Source organism: Polypterus senegalus, chromosome 1 (genome assembly GCF_016835505.1).
Source record: "Polypterus senegalus isolate Bchr_013 chromosome 1, ASM1683550v1, whole genome shotgun sequence".
Classification (NCBI taxonomy): domain Eukaryota; kingdom Metazoa; phylum Chordata; class Cladistia; order Polypteriformes; family Polypteridae; genus Polypterus; species Polypterus senegalus.
This window is the reverse complement of record NC_053154.1, coordinates 283590751-283607269: the sequence shown is the minus strand read 5'-3', so window position 1 is coordinate 283607269 and position 16519 is coordinate 283590751. Positions and strand designations below refer to the sequence as shown.

General features: G+C 35.4%; 1 protein-coding gene across 29 annotated transcripts in view; it reads right to left on the bottom strand.

The window, feature by feature from the left end:
• ablim1b (actin binding LIM protein 1b) overlaps positions 1 to 16519 on the bottom strand; it is a 513083-nt gene that overhangs the window by 22633 nt on the left and 473931 nt on the right. For 19 of the 29 annotated variants that reach the window (XM_039775700.1, XM_039775776.1, XM_039775715.1 and 16 more), the window contains 2 exons: positions 13279 to 13383; positions 1617 to 1664 (listed from right to left, as the gene is read on the bottom strand). In XM_039775700.1, the coding sequence (XP_039631634.1) occupies positions 1617 to 1664; positions 13279 to 13383 (153 nt within the window). The remainder of the gene's footprint in view (positions 1 to 1616; positions 1665 to 13278; positions 13384 to 16519) is intronic. The other 10 variants (XM_039775856.1, XM_039775810.1, XM_039775865.1 and 7 more) reach the window with 1 other exon arrangement.

Below are 16519 nucleotides of genomic sequence, written 5' to 3'. Positions count from 1 at the left end.
CTCTTTATTTTGAGGTAAACAATATATTTGTAAGAGTTTAATTATGTTATATCTGTATTTTATATGTGTGTGTGTGTGTGCAAAAAAGTATTAGCTATACAGGGATCATCATATTGTGCCACTGAGTGATCACTTGATACATTTTAGAAATTAAAGGACCAGAGTTTTCTAAAAGGATGAGTTGAACTCCAAATATTCAAAGGGATGATGTTAGGCTAATGCCAGTGTTAATATAAGCCATGCAAATAATTGTGTTGTAGCTACATCACATATGGAATGACCAAGTTCTTATAGCTGAATACATTTTATTTTAAACATTGACATTTTCTCATGCTGAGAAAATCTCAAATTAAATTTTTCTTTGTCTGGGTTGAGTATATTTAAAAGAGTTTCAATAGATTACTAATTAAATAAAAACATGACTTCAAACAGTACTTACATGTTAATATTGTTGCAGCCAAAAGGTACACAATCAAACGTTAATGGGATGGAGGACTCAACATTAAGGACAACAAGTACAACAGAAAAAGAATAAATGGTAAACACACAAAAATGACTAAGCACCACAAAACAACAATGGATAATGCATAATGACTTTTATTCTCACTTCCTGTAACTGTAGCAACATTCATGTAAAAACAGCAATTTTAAAATGCAAGGTCATATGAAGAATGGATTTTGATGGATTAGTTAAGGATCCAGATGCTCATGAGAATGGGGGATTATATAAATTCTTATTAACTACGTGGACATTCATCTGTATTTTTACTTAGTTCTCTTTGTAGTAAACAGAAAGAACTTTGTTCTTAAAAAATCTGATTAACAATTCAGTTTATGATTTCAAGATCTTCTAATTATGAGAATACAAGGCTGTTAGGGAGACGGGATTGTTATATTACTGGTTTTGAACCAGTGTGAAAACAGGCAGACATTATACCCCATTAATCATGAATTTCCTCACAACCAAATTCACCTAGAAGTGGGCATACTGCCAACAAAATAACAATGGCTTTTGAGGATTTGTGTACCCAATATAAACAGTACATACCTGTTAAAAGACACTTAAATGTAACTACTAGAAGTCACTTAGTCAAGTTATATTTCAATACAATTTACCATGAAATTGGTAAAATGTACTCTTTTGAAACACCATTTCTGTCAATAACGTGATGTGTCTACGTATTGAACTATTTCTTGATTCATACCATTATTACTAATATTCTTGCCTTCAGATGCTTATCTATTAAGAATTCATCACATCCCCACCTCACTCCACACATCAGAGCTACTGTTTTAATTTTTCTCCTGTTCTGCACTTTACAGCTCCAAGTGAAACACCATGCTTTGGCATTGCCCTTTTACATTTAGATACCGATTATTATACCTGAATCACTATATAGTTAAGACAATAGAACAAGGTTCTGTTAAGTTTGTATTATATTTAACATTCTCAAACCTGCTTTATCACATTCAAGGTCACTGGAAACCTATCCCAGGCAGCATCAGACTTTTAAAAATGTCTCAGTTGCTACATTTATGTTTACTTAGAAACACACATGAAAATGCCATTTTAAATACACAGTTTTTGTAAACAAAATAAAATAAATATACTGTACCATGTTGTTTATAAATGGGTGGCTTTCTATAGATGTTGATGCCTTGGTCTGTGAAATTAAAAACAGTAAATTTTGTTAGCTTAAACTCACTTTAGAAAAAATCTGGAACATTTTTGTCCTCCTATTGACAAAAACAGTTGCAATGTCATGAGAAAAGACGGACATTTGTTGACGTTACAGATGAAAAGGTCAAAATAAAGAGTTTAATGAAAATACATTTACTGGGGACCTACTCTGTTCAGACCAACAAGAAAGTTAACCAGCTGGCGAATTTAAGAGCACTTAAATACAGCAATTGTAATTTACTGAACTCTAACTGTACATCACAGAGAAATGGATTACTGTTAATCAGTATAAGTTGATATTTCCTTAGGTTATATTTCTATATTAGGTCTTATATTGATAGCAGAAACTGATTATACAAAACTATATTATTAATGTTTTGTTTGCCTAATCTGAACTTCCAGTTTTAAACACTTTGAGCTGTGAAATACTTTTAAAGAAACCTGTCACTATAAGATAGTCCATCTAAAACATTATGATACTCATCAATTCTGCAATGAATAAATCAGTTAGATAAAAACTGACAAGCTGCTCATAAGCAGGTAATTTTAAAACTTAAGAATTAAAAGACTAATCATATGGTAAGCTTTACATTCATATCTTTGAAGATATGGGCGGAAAACTCAGATACACAACAATAAAATGTTGGATACATGAGACGGCAGTGCTAACCCATGCATTATTGTGGCACTTGTGTCATTTAAATACAACAATTATCTGATTGTATTTTTAAATGTACTGCTTTGAAATGTAAATGAATAATCACCCTAACAGACACTCTTACATGGTTTGCTAACATAACATTTCCAATAAGCTTAAGCCAATTCATGATCAAAAGGAGCTGGAAACTATTTTACATGCTTATTTGCCATTTTCAACACTATAGAATAAGGACATCTACAGCATTCTTAATGTTGTCAAATTGTTTAAGAAATTACACTGCATGCTAAGATAGAGTTTATTACATTGGTAAATAAGGAGATTTGTTCTGTACTGAACTTTATGCTTCTCCTTCTCACATATTTTTTTTTATAGTATCAGACCTTTAAGGGTGGGGAAATCAAACTGCATCCAAGTGCCAAATGCCAACATGCCTTTAATTAGGATACGCATTGTAATTTTTCCTTAGGTGTGAAACCTTCCTACATACTGTGCAGAACAGGGATGCAGTCTGTGGTGGTCCAAAGCTAGAAGTCAGTAATATATATGTGGCATCTAGTACAAGGAGTTGGAGATTTAGACTCCAATCCAGGAGAATTGTGCACAGCCAAAGACAGGACACCAGACCATCACAGTGAACTGTCATACACCCTTACTAGTTCAATTCATATGAGACTAAATGCATGTCTTTCAACTGCTGTAGGTAAACCAAGTGCTTGAAGAGAGTGTATACGCAGAAAGTGTAGCAAAAAGCATTGCTGTCTCCTAAAAATCAGAAGAAATTGTGAAATGGAGAAACAAATAGAACAAACCTGCCTATGTACAAATGTGATAATGTTAAACAAATTTATTGCAAGTATAAAATGTAGAAAGAATATGTGAGAATTATTATTCTATTTTTTTAAGTATTGCCCTGTTAGTAACATGGTAGTAAAATATGGAGTGATCACTGAATCAAATATAGTGATTAAAAACTGGACATAAGTGAAAATGGAAAAATGGAAGCACTTCTTCACACAATACAATATGGGATTAGGAACAAATTATTAAAACAGTATGTTGAAAAAAAGAACTGGATTAGATACTGGGCAGCTAAGCAGTTTGCTAGTAAACTTGATGGACTACTTTTTTGGTAAACTTTCTTATGTAGTATTGGGCTTATGTACTCATCTTTAGTTACATACAATTGATATGATATGATGATTTTGTTTGCCGTACAATTATTTTTGTTTTCCCTCTAATCAATTAAATCTGTTTAAGTTGTTACATTGTATGTACAGAAATTGCTGTTGTCTATTAATAAAAGCTAGATACTTTTCGGTAAATCCAAAGCAATCAAACAGCAGTCATGTTGTTCTATATCCAGGACAACTGATAACCATTAGCTTAACTTAATGATATTCTAACTTGATAGCTTGTATGTAAAATATATAGAAATGTGCATTTAACATATCATAAGTATTTTCAAACTGGCTTAATAAATTCAGGGTCAAAGGGGCCAGAGCTTATCTTTAGGAAACTGGCAGAAATCAACTGTGGACAAGGCACCAGCCTATCACAGAATCATGCACACACCCACATGGAGCAGAGTAATGCGGCCAACTAACTTAACATGTGCATCTTTGGAATGCAGAAAACCACTACAGACACAAAGAATATCTGTAAACTCTACCTGGTGTGGCAAATGGCCGGTCGTTTATCCCGGCCAATACCCCCAGGCCACCAGATGGAGCCCTCCCTGCACCATGGAGGTGCCCCAAAGACCAGCAGGGAATCCTGGACAATGGAGTTTTCATCCACAACCCTGCTGGATACCACAGGGGCCGCTAGATGGAGCTGCAGGGAGGAGCAAAGAATATTATTTGCCTTATGCCCCGGAAGTATGTCCGAATCATATGGACAAGGGGAATGACGTGCTTCCGGGGTGAAGAAAAAGGATTTTTATCTGACCCGGAAGAATTCCTAGTCACGAGGACTATAAAGGACTGTAGGATATCCCCAGATGTTGAGCTGAGCTGGGTGGAAGGGTGGCAATGTGTCTGGGAGTGGAGGATTATTGATTAGTGTATTGTTTAATGAATATTGTGGAGAAGAGGGTGCTTTGTGCACTGTGCATTATTAATAAAGTCAACATTTGGACTTTTATCTGGTGTCTTGGACAAGGGTTCAAGGGAGCGATAGCGCCCCCTATATGTCACAATGGATAATGACATGGAACATGTTCCATACCACCCATGTGCATTTGAGGTCAATTTCATTTTATATTTAGTTGCCTTACAGTCTAAAACATGTTACAGTATAAGCTAAACATTTCTTTCTTAAAAAAAGTATTAATATGTCTGGAATCCAAAAGAAGGACTACAAACTGTATCCGTTATAGAAGATAATCTGGAAACTTCTAAAAAATTTAATTGGCATAGGGTTATAAAATTTTACTTAAATCCTTTAATTATAGTATAAATGCTTAATTTCATTTTTAAATATCACTGTGTTTCTAAAATAGACTGTCCTACATGGAGCTTGCTTGCAATTTTTCTGTATTCCTCCCATACCCCAAAGCCTAGTGATATGGGGATGGTCTATGAATAAATAGGTGCTCTGTGTTTTTAATATCTTATGCATGCATTAATTAGACACATAATACAAAAGTAGGGTAATTCCATGTCAAATCAACCAATTTCTCACATACTTTGGACACAAAACATTCTGAAAAAACTACCAGGTGTACTCATGTTAGTCACTAGATATCGTGTAAAATTTTTAAATGTATAAAAATGTAAGATCAATATTTTCCAAGATACAGCCAGTTTACCGAGGTTGATTTTACCCGGCCTTATTTTTTCATCAAACTTTACAAGTCCATAGCTCAAGAATTAAACTACCTAGCAGGCTCAGACTTTCCATGCTGATACATTAATTGGTATATTATAAGACGAAATTAAACCATTTTGTCCAGATGACCCTGCATGGTCAAAGCAGCCCCTTGACCAAAATTTAATTTGAGTTCTTGGCTTACTTATGTTTAAGCCTCAGAAACACATGTTTGTAACAAACACGGACTTTTGATTTTTTTTCCTTATTCACATAACTATATAGGCTTTCTGAAAAAAGCAATAAATAGAAAACTAACTGAATCAGGGATTGAACAGCAGACCTCTCAAATCCAAAAACTTATTTTGCATTTCGTTTTCAGACCACCCTAATGGCACGTGGGAATGTGCAGATAATTTTTACAATATTTTTTATTTATTCCACATCATACCTTCTATCTCAAAACACAAACCTTACTTTTCTTATGCAAATCTTGTATGTTTATTTTCCATCCTAAACATATGTTGAATGTGCCATGTGTCAATAAAGGTAATCACTGAATTTTCAATCAGTAAGTTATCAAAAATGTCAGTTTTTTTCATATCAAATGATGATGTCCTATCTGATGTTGCTTAGCAGAGAATGCAGTTCTCCATGGCAGAAAGAGTACCTGGTGGTTGAGAATACCGCTGTTACATCCCTATAGAAGATGGCAAACTCCTAATCAGCCGGGTGTCTGGAGAAGACAGTCAATTGAATGTCCGAATATTCACCATTGAAGCAGCAGTTGAGATCCTGCCCTCCCACGATCGCAGTCCTGATGGATCAGATGTGTCCCTCACATTAGTGTCCTATTGCTGGCTATGTTGGGTGCATGTATGATGAAAAATGTTGGGTTAGTGTTATTCGTGGCAAGAGTGAAGTGAATTAGACATACTGATATGTTTCATGCACCCAAGCTATCCTGCCCAGTCTTTCCATTGACCACCTAGAGACGATATTTGTTGGGTGCCATTACAGCGTGTCATTGCACTACTTAGTGCACCTACAACGGTCAGTGGGAAGCAGTGCCATCTTGATATCAAAGATAAAAGATGCCCCACACTCGGCAATTTAGTTGAAAATAGAAATTAAATGGGTCACATTCCTGCTGCTGCATTACCCAGATATCAACATTTCATTATAACTAGTGTTGTACTTAATGATAAATCAAACAGCTTTTTAACGATAAATCAAACAGCTATTATTCATGTGTTGTGCTTAATGTACCTTTGGTGATTTATTTTTTTCCTTTAATCCTATACTCACTTGATGATTATCATTGCTGACAAATGGTGAATTTAACCCATCTTTAGAATGGAAAATAAAAATGAATGATTCACATAAGAAAAGTAAGTCTTGTCTTTTGAGAAAGAAGGGACCATTTAGGATACAAGAAAAATAATTTAAGAAATTACCGGACTCCAACAACCAGACCCCACACATTAAGCTTGTCTGAAAATTAGAACCAAAATCATTTTTTCACATTTGAGGTCTGCTGGTCAAACCCTGATGCAGATTCTGATGCAGGGAAGTATGATGACAGATAGCTGTTTCTTTAACCTGCCCTTCATCTTGTGACAATTTTAGCATCACCTTCAACATCTTGCTCCTTTGTTTCTGCACTCTCTCTTTCTCTCAGTTGATAATATTTTTATAATATTTTTTACCTGCATGTTTATCACTCTAATATTGTTTTTTTATCAGTATACTGCTGCTGGAGTATGTGAATTTCCCCTTGGGATTAATGAAGTATCTATCTATCTATCTATCTATCTATCTATCTATCTATCTATTATATAGTGCCTCTCCTCTATCTATCTATCTATCTATCTATCTATCTATCTATCTATCTATCTATCTATCTATCTATCTAATAAGTCAACAATATTTTTATCTTTCTATGTTTTAATTAATCTAAAAAAATCAGGCAGGGTGTTTCACATAATCAGACAGATTGTTTTTCCTAAAAGAAAAATGAAAGATTTGGCTCTCATATGTGTTTTAAGATACATACATTTATATTACCCACTTAATGATGAGCAACCATAAATGTAAAATATAATTTTGCTAGTACTTAAATACAAAGATGAAACCAATTCAGTATAATCTCTGTACTCTGATTTGTTTGTATTTTTAGTTAACTAGAAACCCAGTTAAAGTATCCAATATAGGCAGCTATTAACAATCTATCTAAATATATAAAATCCAGCATCTGTCTGTCTGTATGTCTGTCCACTTTTCATGAGAAAACTACTTAACAGATTTAGATCAGGTTTTTTTCTATAATTTGCTTGAACATTCCGGTTTATTTTGTGACTTCTCTCATCGTGCTAAGTATCTTAGTTCACTTGCAGTACAGATTTGTTTGTGCAAATCTGAGAGAGACACAGCGGGCTGAGGGGAGGGGGGCTGAGTTCCTCCTCTCTCACACACGCCAGCCTTCATTCAAGTTGGTCTGCCTCTCGCCATGTGTTGAAGCATACCTTGCCATGGCTTAGCTAGTGATACCTATTTGTTCAACAGACATTATCCTCTACGGATTGTTAAGGACTAATGGTTGACGTTTTTGACAGAGGGATCAGAGCTACGTGTGTTTTAGAGGGTAGCTGCCGATTGCCAGAGATATCACGGCCACAGCTTTTCTCCCCACACAATCAAATACAGTGCCAACATTTGACGGTGGAGTGTACCTACCTTCCACTTGCCCAGAATTCAATTTTTAAAAATTGTTTTAATGGTTTTTAAAGTTCGTCCTTTTTCACTACTCTGCGGGTGACAGCTAGTTTATTAATAAACCAATTTTCAAAAATAAATTATTAATGGAAATAAAAACACTTTGTAAAAAAATATCATTATACTTTTTGTATGATGCTAAATCAAGTTAATAGACTGAGGTAGCGTGCAACAAAAATAATAAAAAATTAATTTCTCTCTGATGCATGGTTATGCACAAATAATAGTAGTTTTTTTCTAACATGAACCTTTTCTAAAGATCAAGCAACATGGTCACAAATGGAGAACCACAACCCTGTGGAGTACTTTCACAGCTGTTTGTTCCAAGTTAGGACAGTTTTAAACGTAAAGCTAATGTAAATGCTATTTATTTATTTTTTTCAATTTGGGGAGCATAAGGCACCTGCAAAATACAGCTTGTAATATGTGTTATTAGATGCATTATATCTAAGGCTATTAAATACCACTTTATTCTTAACACTCTGTCCAGAAATATGTGAATGCATTCAAGAAGATATTATCAAAAACTGTATGTAAAAGAATATGTTGCTTAATGTGCATGATATATCCAGTAAATAATTATATATACTCAATTGACTCACCATTAATTGCACAGAACAAATGAAAATGCTGACAATTTAATGCCATCTTATTATTAAGGGTTGCATCCCAACCTGCCATAAACTGTTTATAGTGTCATCATTGTCATGTGTTCAGACCATGTTTAGAAACCATTCATATCCCACGTAGTTTGTACCTTGGATAGTTAATTGCATCCTTTTTGACTGAGCATCAATTTCCAACAATGATGCTTAACTATACTGTAGATAATTAGTCAGAAATCATGTCTTGTGATTTTTATTGGAGTAGTGGACCACTTTCTTTATGACCTTTCTGTCCTGTGTGACTTGGTAACTTGCTATATGGTGCTGCAGCCTGTCGGGGACATAAAATTACATTCTTAGACCCGCTTAGTCCAATTCAAAGTCTCAATAGTCTTTCAATTATGCATTGATACAAAGTAAATTATAACATGATAACTTTAGGGCACTAGCCTCTTTATTGTACATGTGTGATTCCTGTTGCTGGTCTAACATCTCGATGGGACACTCTTGCTTTCATGTTTCTGCTCCTATGATGCATGGAAAACTTTGGTGTGTTTTGTTATGGTGTTGCTAATTCTCTGACAATGTTTAGGGATGTGTTCGAAATGTATTCAAAATATGACACTTTTAATACAATACATTTTATAATAGTATGTTAAATACCTGAAAGTAAGCATTTATAAACTATGTAAGTAATATACTGTATTCTATTACTTTCTTTATAATACCTGTTTAGTGTAATGTTTTTTTCCCCAGAAGAAATTGTCATAAATATTGATATTTAATAGCCTGGCATATAAGGCAGGCTATAAAATGTAATTATCCATCCATCCATTACCCAACCCGCTATATCCTAACTACAGGGTCATGGGGGTTTGCTGGAGCCAATCCCAGCCAACACAGGGCGCAAAGCAGGAAACAAACCCGGGGCAGGGGAAAATGTAATTATTGTGATATAAAATAAAGCAACATGACTATCATATTTCAAACGTCTTGCTGATGGCATATGTTTATAAATTGTTAATAACTGCCTATAAGTAGTACCTAACCTATTGTGTTCCCAAAACAATTACTTCTGATAATTTAATGGTATTTACCATTGGACTATTTTATATAATTATCTAATAAATTCTTACCAGGCAGACCATAAGTGCTTTAACATCAATATTTGATTTTACTCACTATTTACCCACAAATGTACACCGAAATATATCTACATTCTTGATGTCCCAATGACCAGTCTGACCAGAAACCCTTAAAGCGAGTGCATACAGCAATGATGTGGCCAGTATGACAATGTCTCAGCTGGGTTGTGAACATCATCAAGACACAACAAATAATACCTATAAAATGATAATGCATTCCACCTATTCTAGGCAGTAGCAGCTCACATTTTTATGATTAAAAAAATATACTGTAGCATTACAACATTACAACAGGCCTTAAAAAAGTGTTTATCAAAAGTGGAAGGTATTGTGAATAATGGAAGACATCTGATCCTTTAATGCTCTCCTTTATGGAAAGACAGATCTGCCAATAAGTGTGATGTAAACCACAAGGTTGCTAGTTCAGTTCTCACCTCTGATTTTATGTGTGACCTTATGCAAGTCATTTTTATTGTGTTCTAAATGCAAAAAAGTACAACAACCACCGTAACAACTTTAATGTATCCTGACTTTGAAAATCAGCTTGGATAAAGGTGTCTGATAAACATACAAAAATAAATAAATAATACAACACCTTAAATTTCCACTTTGCACAATGTTTATGCTTTTGCATACTTTTTGGTTTACATTTGTGTTTCTTTCTTAAACTGAGGATTAAATGCAAACAAAAGATCTAATGAGTAATCAAATGTGAAATGTGTAAAAAAAAAAAAGTAAATCGCTCTATTATTAATAATTCTCAAATGAAACTTCACTGATTAAGAAATTATAACCTGAAATAATTCTCACTAACAACGGAATGATTTTATTTGCTTTTTGCTGTTGCCAAGTTAGATCCACAAACAAGTCAGGTTGAAAGTGCAACTGAATAGTCAGGCTATGAAAAACTCCCAGGCAATTCTCTGAGGCCTTTCTCTTATATCACTGTTTGTTCCTGGTGCAGTTTTTACATTTTTGAGCTTTGTATTTGGTATCTTTATAAATGAAAGCCCTGACAATGTCAGTCAGTCAGTCATTATCCAACCCGCTATATGCTAACTACAAGGTCACAGGGGTCTGCTGGAGCCAATCCCAGTCAACACAGGGCGTAAAGCACGAACAAACCCCGGGCAGGGTGCCAGCCCACCGCAGGGCACACACACACACACACACACACCAAGCACAATTTAGGATCGCCAATGCACCTAACCTGCATGTCTTTGGACTGTGGGAGGAAACCGGAGCACCTGGAGGAAACCCACACAGACAGAGAGAACATGCAGACTCCACGCACTGAGGACCCAGGAAGCAAACCCGGGTCTCCTAACTGCAAAGCAGCAGCGCTACCACTGTGCCACCATGCTGCCCCCCTGACAATGTACTAAATAAAATAAAATTCAATATTAAATAAAAATATTTATTAGTAAAGGAGTTTTTCTGGAGACTGACATTGCTATCTCACACCCCCAGAATCCTAGCAATAAATCCAAATTCAGTTTCTATCTGTTTGGGTTTTGCAAATCCTGCCAAGTTGTTTTTCCAGGTCTTTCTGAGTGCAGGTTTAGAGACCATAATTTGGACTGTAATGAATGTGTGCACCCTATGATTGACTGGCACCCTTCCATGTTTAGTTTCTGCTTTGTGCCCAGTGCTGTCAAAACAGGCCCCAGTTCCTGCAACCCTGTACTAGATTGAGAAAGATGCATAATGGATAACGAATCCAAAACATTTGAAAATCAATTCAATTTCTGTGATAAATAATGAAAACAGTAATTCCCCACATTCACTTTGTCCCTTGATGGTAATGTTTTTAATTTCTCCTCTGACACAACAATTTACAGGTAGGCAGGCAGGTACATGGTGAGTTGGGTGATTCCTGCCATTGTTAAGAATATATTCATGTTATACATAAGTGCTCCTTCCATTCACATTCAAACTCAAAAGCTTACTAAACAATTTGTACAAGGACTTTCTAGCATACAACAGTGATGGTGATAAAATGCATTTGTGAGGGACTATGTGTATTCCCTTAAAGGCTATATAAGCCTCTGATGAGTGAATGTGAGTGTGTGTGGGAGTGGGTCCTGTCATGCACTGTTGTCTTTTCTAAGGCTGCTGATGGCTCTATGTCAGTTGCTTCCAGGCTGGGCGCTGGCACATGAAACTCTAAATTGGATCAATAGACTACGAAAATAATAAGATAGAAAGGGGTTTTATTATTGTGACCTGTATGACGTAGCTTAAATAAATAAGGGTTTAGATCCAAAGACAATCAACTAATAAAGGGTTGTGTAAAAGCCTAATAATATACTGGTATATTATGAAGGCTATTACTTTTGACACCCTGTTGAAGACTATTAAATACTCAGTTTATTTTTGTATAATGCTCTTCATTAAATACACATACAGAGCACTATAACAAGTTTACAGGTGAAATACAAATTATACATTTTAATCTACATAATGTACATGCAGTAAAAGAAAGGAATTTCCAACTGATTTGCATAAATCCTAATAATATATGTTCATTAATATCAAGATATATTAAGTTGACAACGGAGGAGAGGAAAACAAAAAAATCACTGATGCAAAGTTAAACAACTTTGTGTCTACAGAGGTGTGACTTCAAGACTGCTTCATACAAGTGATGATGGAGTAGTCATAGCATAACTAGACAGGTAATTAAAATGGACAAGCACTTCTATTTAAATTATATGGTGCTTTTTTGTGTTGTAGAACATAGAAATAGCTAAACAGCAAGTAATCCTTAATGTCAGAAATCTCTCTAAAAATAGCATTGAGGGATTAAAACTTCAATAATCATTTGATTTTTGAAAATTGTAATGTTAACAATAAAAAGAAGCAGTGATGTTTTATTTAATAAGCAATGAATGGACTTCTAAATTGATAAGTAACAAAGACTGCTAGAATACACATTTGTCAAACCATATTGCAAATGTGGCAGCTTCAGGCACAGGGCAGTATCTAACTCTGGGATAACTTAGAGTCACCAAGTTACTCTAGCAGACATATCTTTTATATTCGAAATGAAACTAAAGGCCCAAAGAAATCCTCATGCACAGGTATTGGTAGGCTGGCATTTGAATTGATCTCCAGTTCCTAAACTTTGAGGCAACAGTGCAAACTATTGTGATGTCCACCCTTGTAATATGTTGATATCACATGCTAAAATCTAATTATCAATTAACCTTGTTGTTACCACAGATTTTACCAGTAATTGATTCTCTTCTTGCAAAGAGGCAAAGTCTCTAGCTATTATATTAATAGTACAATTCGTTTATGCAGTTAGTTAGAGTAACACAAGATTGATATAGGAAGTCTTAAAATGGATTGTTTGTTTAAAGTGCAAAAAGAGATCTTTAAAAATGACATTTTATGGCTTATATGATTATTTAGTTTATTGTCAAAACATCTTAGATCTACTGAGTGAATTCATGTTACTAACACTGATTTAATCAAAAAAAGTGATTGCTGATGAAGACAGACAATAAGGAAAGGAAGTGAGGGCTAGACAGAAAGACAAGGCTAGAGCCTATACAGTCACACATGGACAGTGAAAACAAACACGCCGCCAGCTCCTACCTGGTACATGGAAATGTTTAGGGGTCAGAGCATAAGTTGGAGTGAGTGGGCGGCTGTCGGGTCGAAAGGGGAGAGGGGAATTCCGACCGCTGGACGGCTCATTGCCTCCAATGAGAAAAACGGGAAAAATGAGAAGAGGTAAAGCAAGATAGAGAAATGCAGGCAGGAAACAAAAAAAGGATATGAATAACCAAAAAAGGAAGGTTAACATAAAACTATACCAGTTATGTATCCATAAAAAAAGACAGGCTTAAATATAGTTAGTGTATCTACAATGTACATATATTTTGCAAAACAATTGTGAATCCTTTCTGTCTCTCTCTCTCCCTTTCTATCTCCCTCTCAATAAAGGTCATACCTTCTTATAATTCATAGATTTAACATCACATTATAAATGACTGCTCATTTTGGCAAAAATTTGGTCATGCTCTTTTACTGTTGGCATCTCAGTGTCTATTTTATTTAAACCTGCACATTCTGTAATGCCCCATTTCCACTGCTAGTTTAGCATATCCATAATAATTTTTCACTTTCTGTTACTGTATAGTCTTCTGGGCTGTCAGCTAGCCCATGACAGCTGGGCTGCATGGGGAATCAAAAAAGGAAACCATATTTTCTGAGAAAGCAGTAAAGAAAGACTGAATGGTCAATTTTTATTTTGCTTCCAAAGTAAATGAAATGAAAAATTTTAAAGAAAATGAGGAGTTAAACTGGCACAGTGGTTAGCACTGCTGCTTCACAGCTTCATGGACCTATAGCAGGTAGAATTCTGAGCCTGCTCACTGTCATGGTGGAATATTTTGTATTCTTTGTAAATATCTTCTCCATCTACCTTACTTTTCCTTGATATTCTATAGATTTACATCCTTGGTTATATTATGTCTCTAACTAGCACAGTACTGTAACAATAAATGTGTGTTTAAATATGCCCTACAAGGAACTGATGCTCAAAATATTTATTCCTACTTTATCCTGATGTTGTTGGAATAGATTAGAATTCCTAATTATGTTATAATGAACTATGTGAGTGCAGAACATAATAATTCTTTGCATTTATATAGCGCTTTTCTCACTACTCAAAGCGCTCAGCAAATGTAGGTTAAGGGCCTTGCTCAAGGGCCCAACAGGGCAGAGTTCCTTTTAGCATTTATGGAATTCGAACCGGCAACCTTCTGATTGCCAGTGCAGATCCCTATGACCGTCCTGAACTGTTTCTAGCCTACAGTAGACAAATAGGTGTTCTTAGTTATTGCAGTTGGGCCACTCATCCTTCATTTTATAGCATCTTTCATAAATGAACACAGTAAAAGAGCTACTGTACAAACAGTAGGCTGACCACTCAAAAAATTCAACACTTCACTGAAAGAAATGTTGTACAAATTTTCAATAAGTTGGATAATGGCCAGGTTTCAGCTGGGGGAAATTATATATATTGTCCAAGGCCACACAGTGGGAGACAGAAATCTAAAACAAGTTCAGATTAGTAACAACTAGACCACACTTTTTAATGCTTCAAGCATACATACACATATAAATGCTATATAATAAACAAGGTGTGCTTGTATTATGTGAAAAATCTGCATATCCTTAAAGTGTGTTTTAGACTCTAGTCAGTATGGACCTATTTGGATATTTTCTTGTCAAACATTATTTAAGAGAATAAATAAAACTTTTAGTGTGCTGCTTTGTACTGTATATGATACTTATCAACATATTTACTTTCTTAGCGTTACCATTTTTTAATATTAACTGTGTTACCGGGCTTTGAGCAGGAAATTTTGTTAAGACAATTGGCATCAGTTAATCGGATGTATCAGAAGTACTATGTAACTATAACCATGCTTTTCTGTACATTATTTGTAGGTTTAAGGGCTAATTTTATTGGTAGGAAGGTGTAGTGTTTCAGGCCTTGGACTTTAGGCCCTAAGGTTGTGAGTTCAAATTCTGCTGCTGACACTGCTGTGCATGCTGGCCGTGAGACTCAAATTTTGCTTCAGTTCCCTTAAAAGCTTCTTGAAGTCTTATTTCTCTATTGTATATATAAGCAGTAGACACTGGTGTCACCAGGTAAGAATCTGTAAGGGGCACTTGAAATTATGAAGTGGGCAGTGATATTTCATTGGCATTTAATGACCCAGTGAAGCTTAACATTCACGTTCAATCTGAATAAACATTAAAGTAACATTTTCCAATTTAAATCTGCCATTATACAATCAGGCAGACGTTTATTTCATTAATTGATATTTTTTTATCTTGTAACTAACTTCTGCTCACAAAGCAATACGGCTGAATATTTGACTAACAGATTCAGATTTCACAAAGACCACGCAGAGTAACTCCCCAGCTTCAGACCTAAGAGGCACGATTCTCAGGTAGTCATGGACTGTCAAAAGGGGCAAGCATACATGGAGATGGCGGTCATACAATACGCTTTCAGGTGATATTAAGGGGGTTACAGAGCACTTTGATTGCGTGTCACCGCTGACAAAGACCATCATTGAGCCTGGTGGTGTGTATGCGTAGGCACTGGGACGAAGCAGTTGGGGGTGTGTGGAGGAGTAGCCTTGAAATGTGGTGGCATGTTCAGAGGCTGGGTTAAATAACACCAGCTTTCCGCAGAGTGCTAAATTCATCCTTCCGCCTCTCTCACCCATGGGTCGTTACAGCAGTTATTATTAATGTTAATTAAGCATAAATGCGCTACATGTTGAATATCAATTTTTGTTATTAGAATGCTAAGCAAAATTTCCAAAATTAAAATAAAATTGACCAGGATGCAGTTTGTGCCATACCTAATACACGAAAATTGAACAATTCAAACAAAGGAAAACTATGCGGAAGGTTGCTGGTTCGAATCCCGTAAATGCCAAAAAGGGACTCTGCTCTGTTGGGCCCTTCAGCAAGGCCCTTAACCTGTAATTGCTGAGCGCTTTGAGTAACTGATAAAAAAGCGCTATATAAATGTAATGAATTATTATTATGAAGGCTGATGTTTTTATTCCCATTTATAACATTTCAATAATGTGTTAAATTGGTAGATGAGGATTTACGCCATGTAGGCATCTGCCTTCTGGTGTGACATGAATTACTGATTAGTATAATTATCGGACTGTCATCCTAGGGAAAATCAAACCTTTCCCAAACAGCAACTCTTTGCATCTTCCTCACAACCTCACTTTTTTCCTGTCAAGCACGCCATCCTCATCTTCAGTTGTCTTTCCACCATATTGGATAGCGCTGC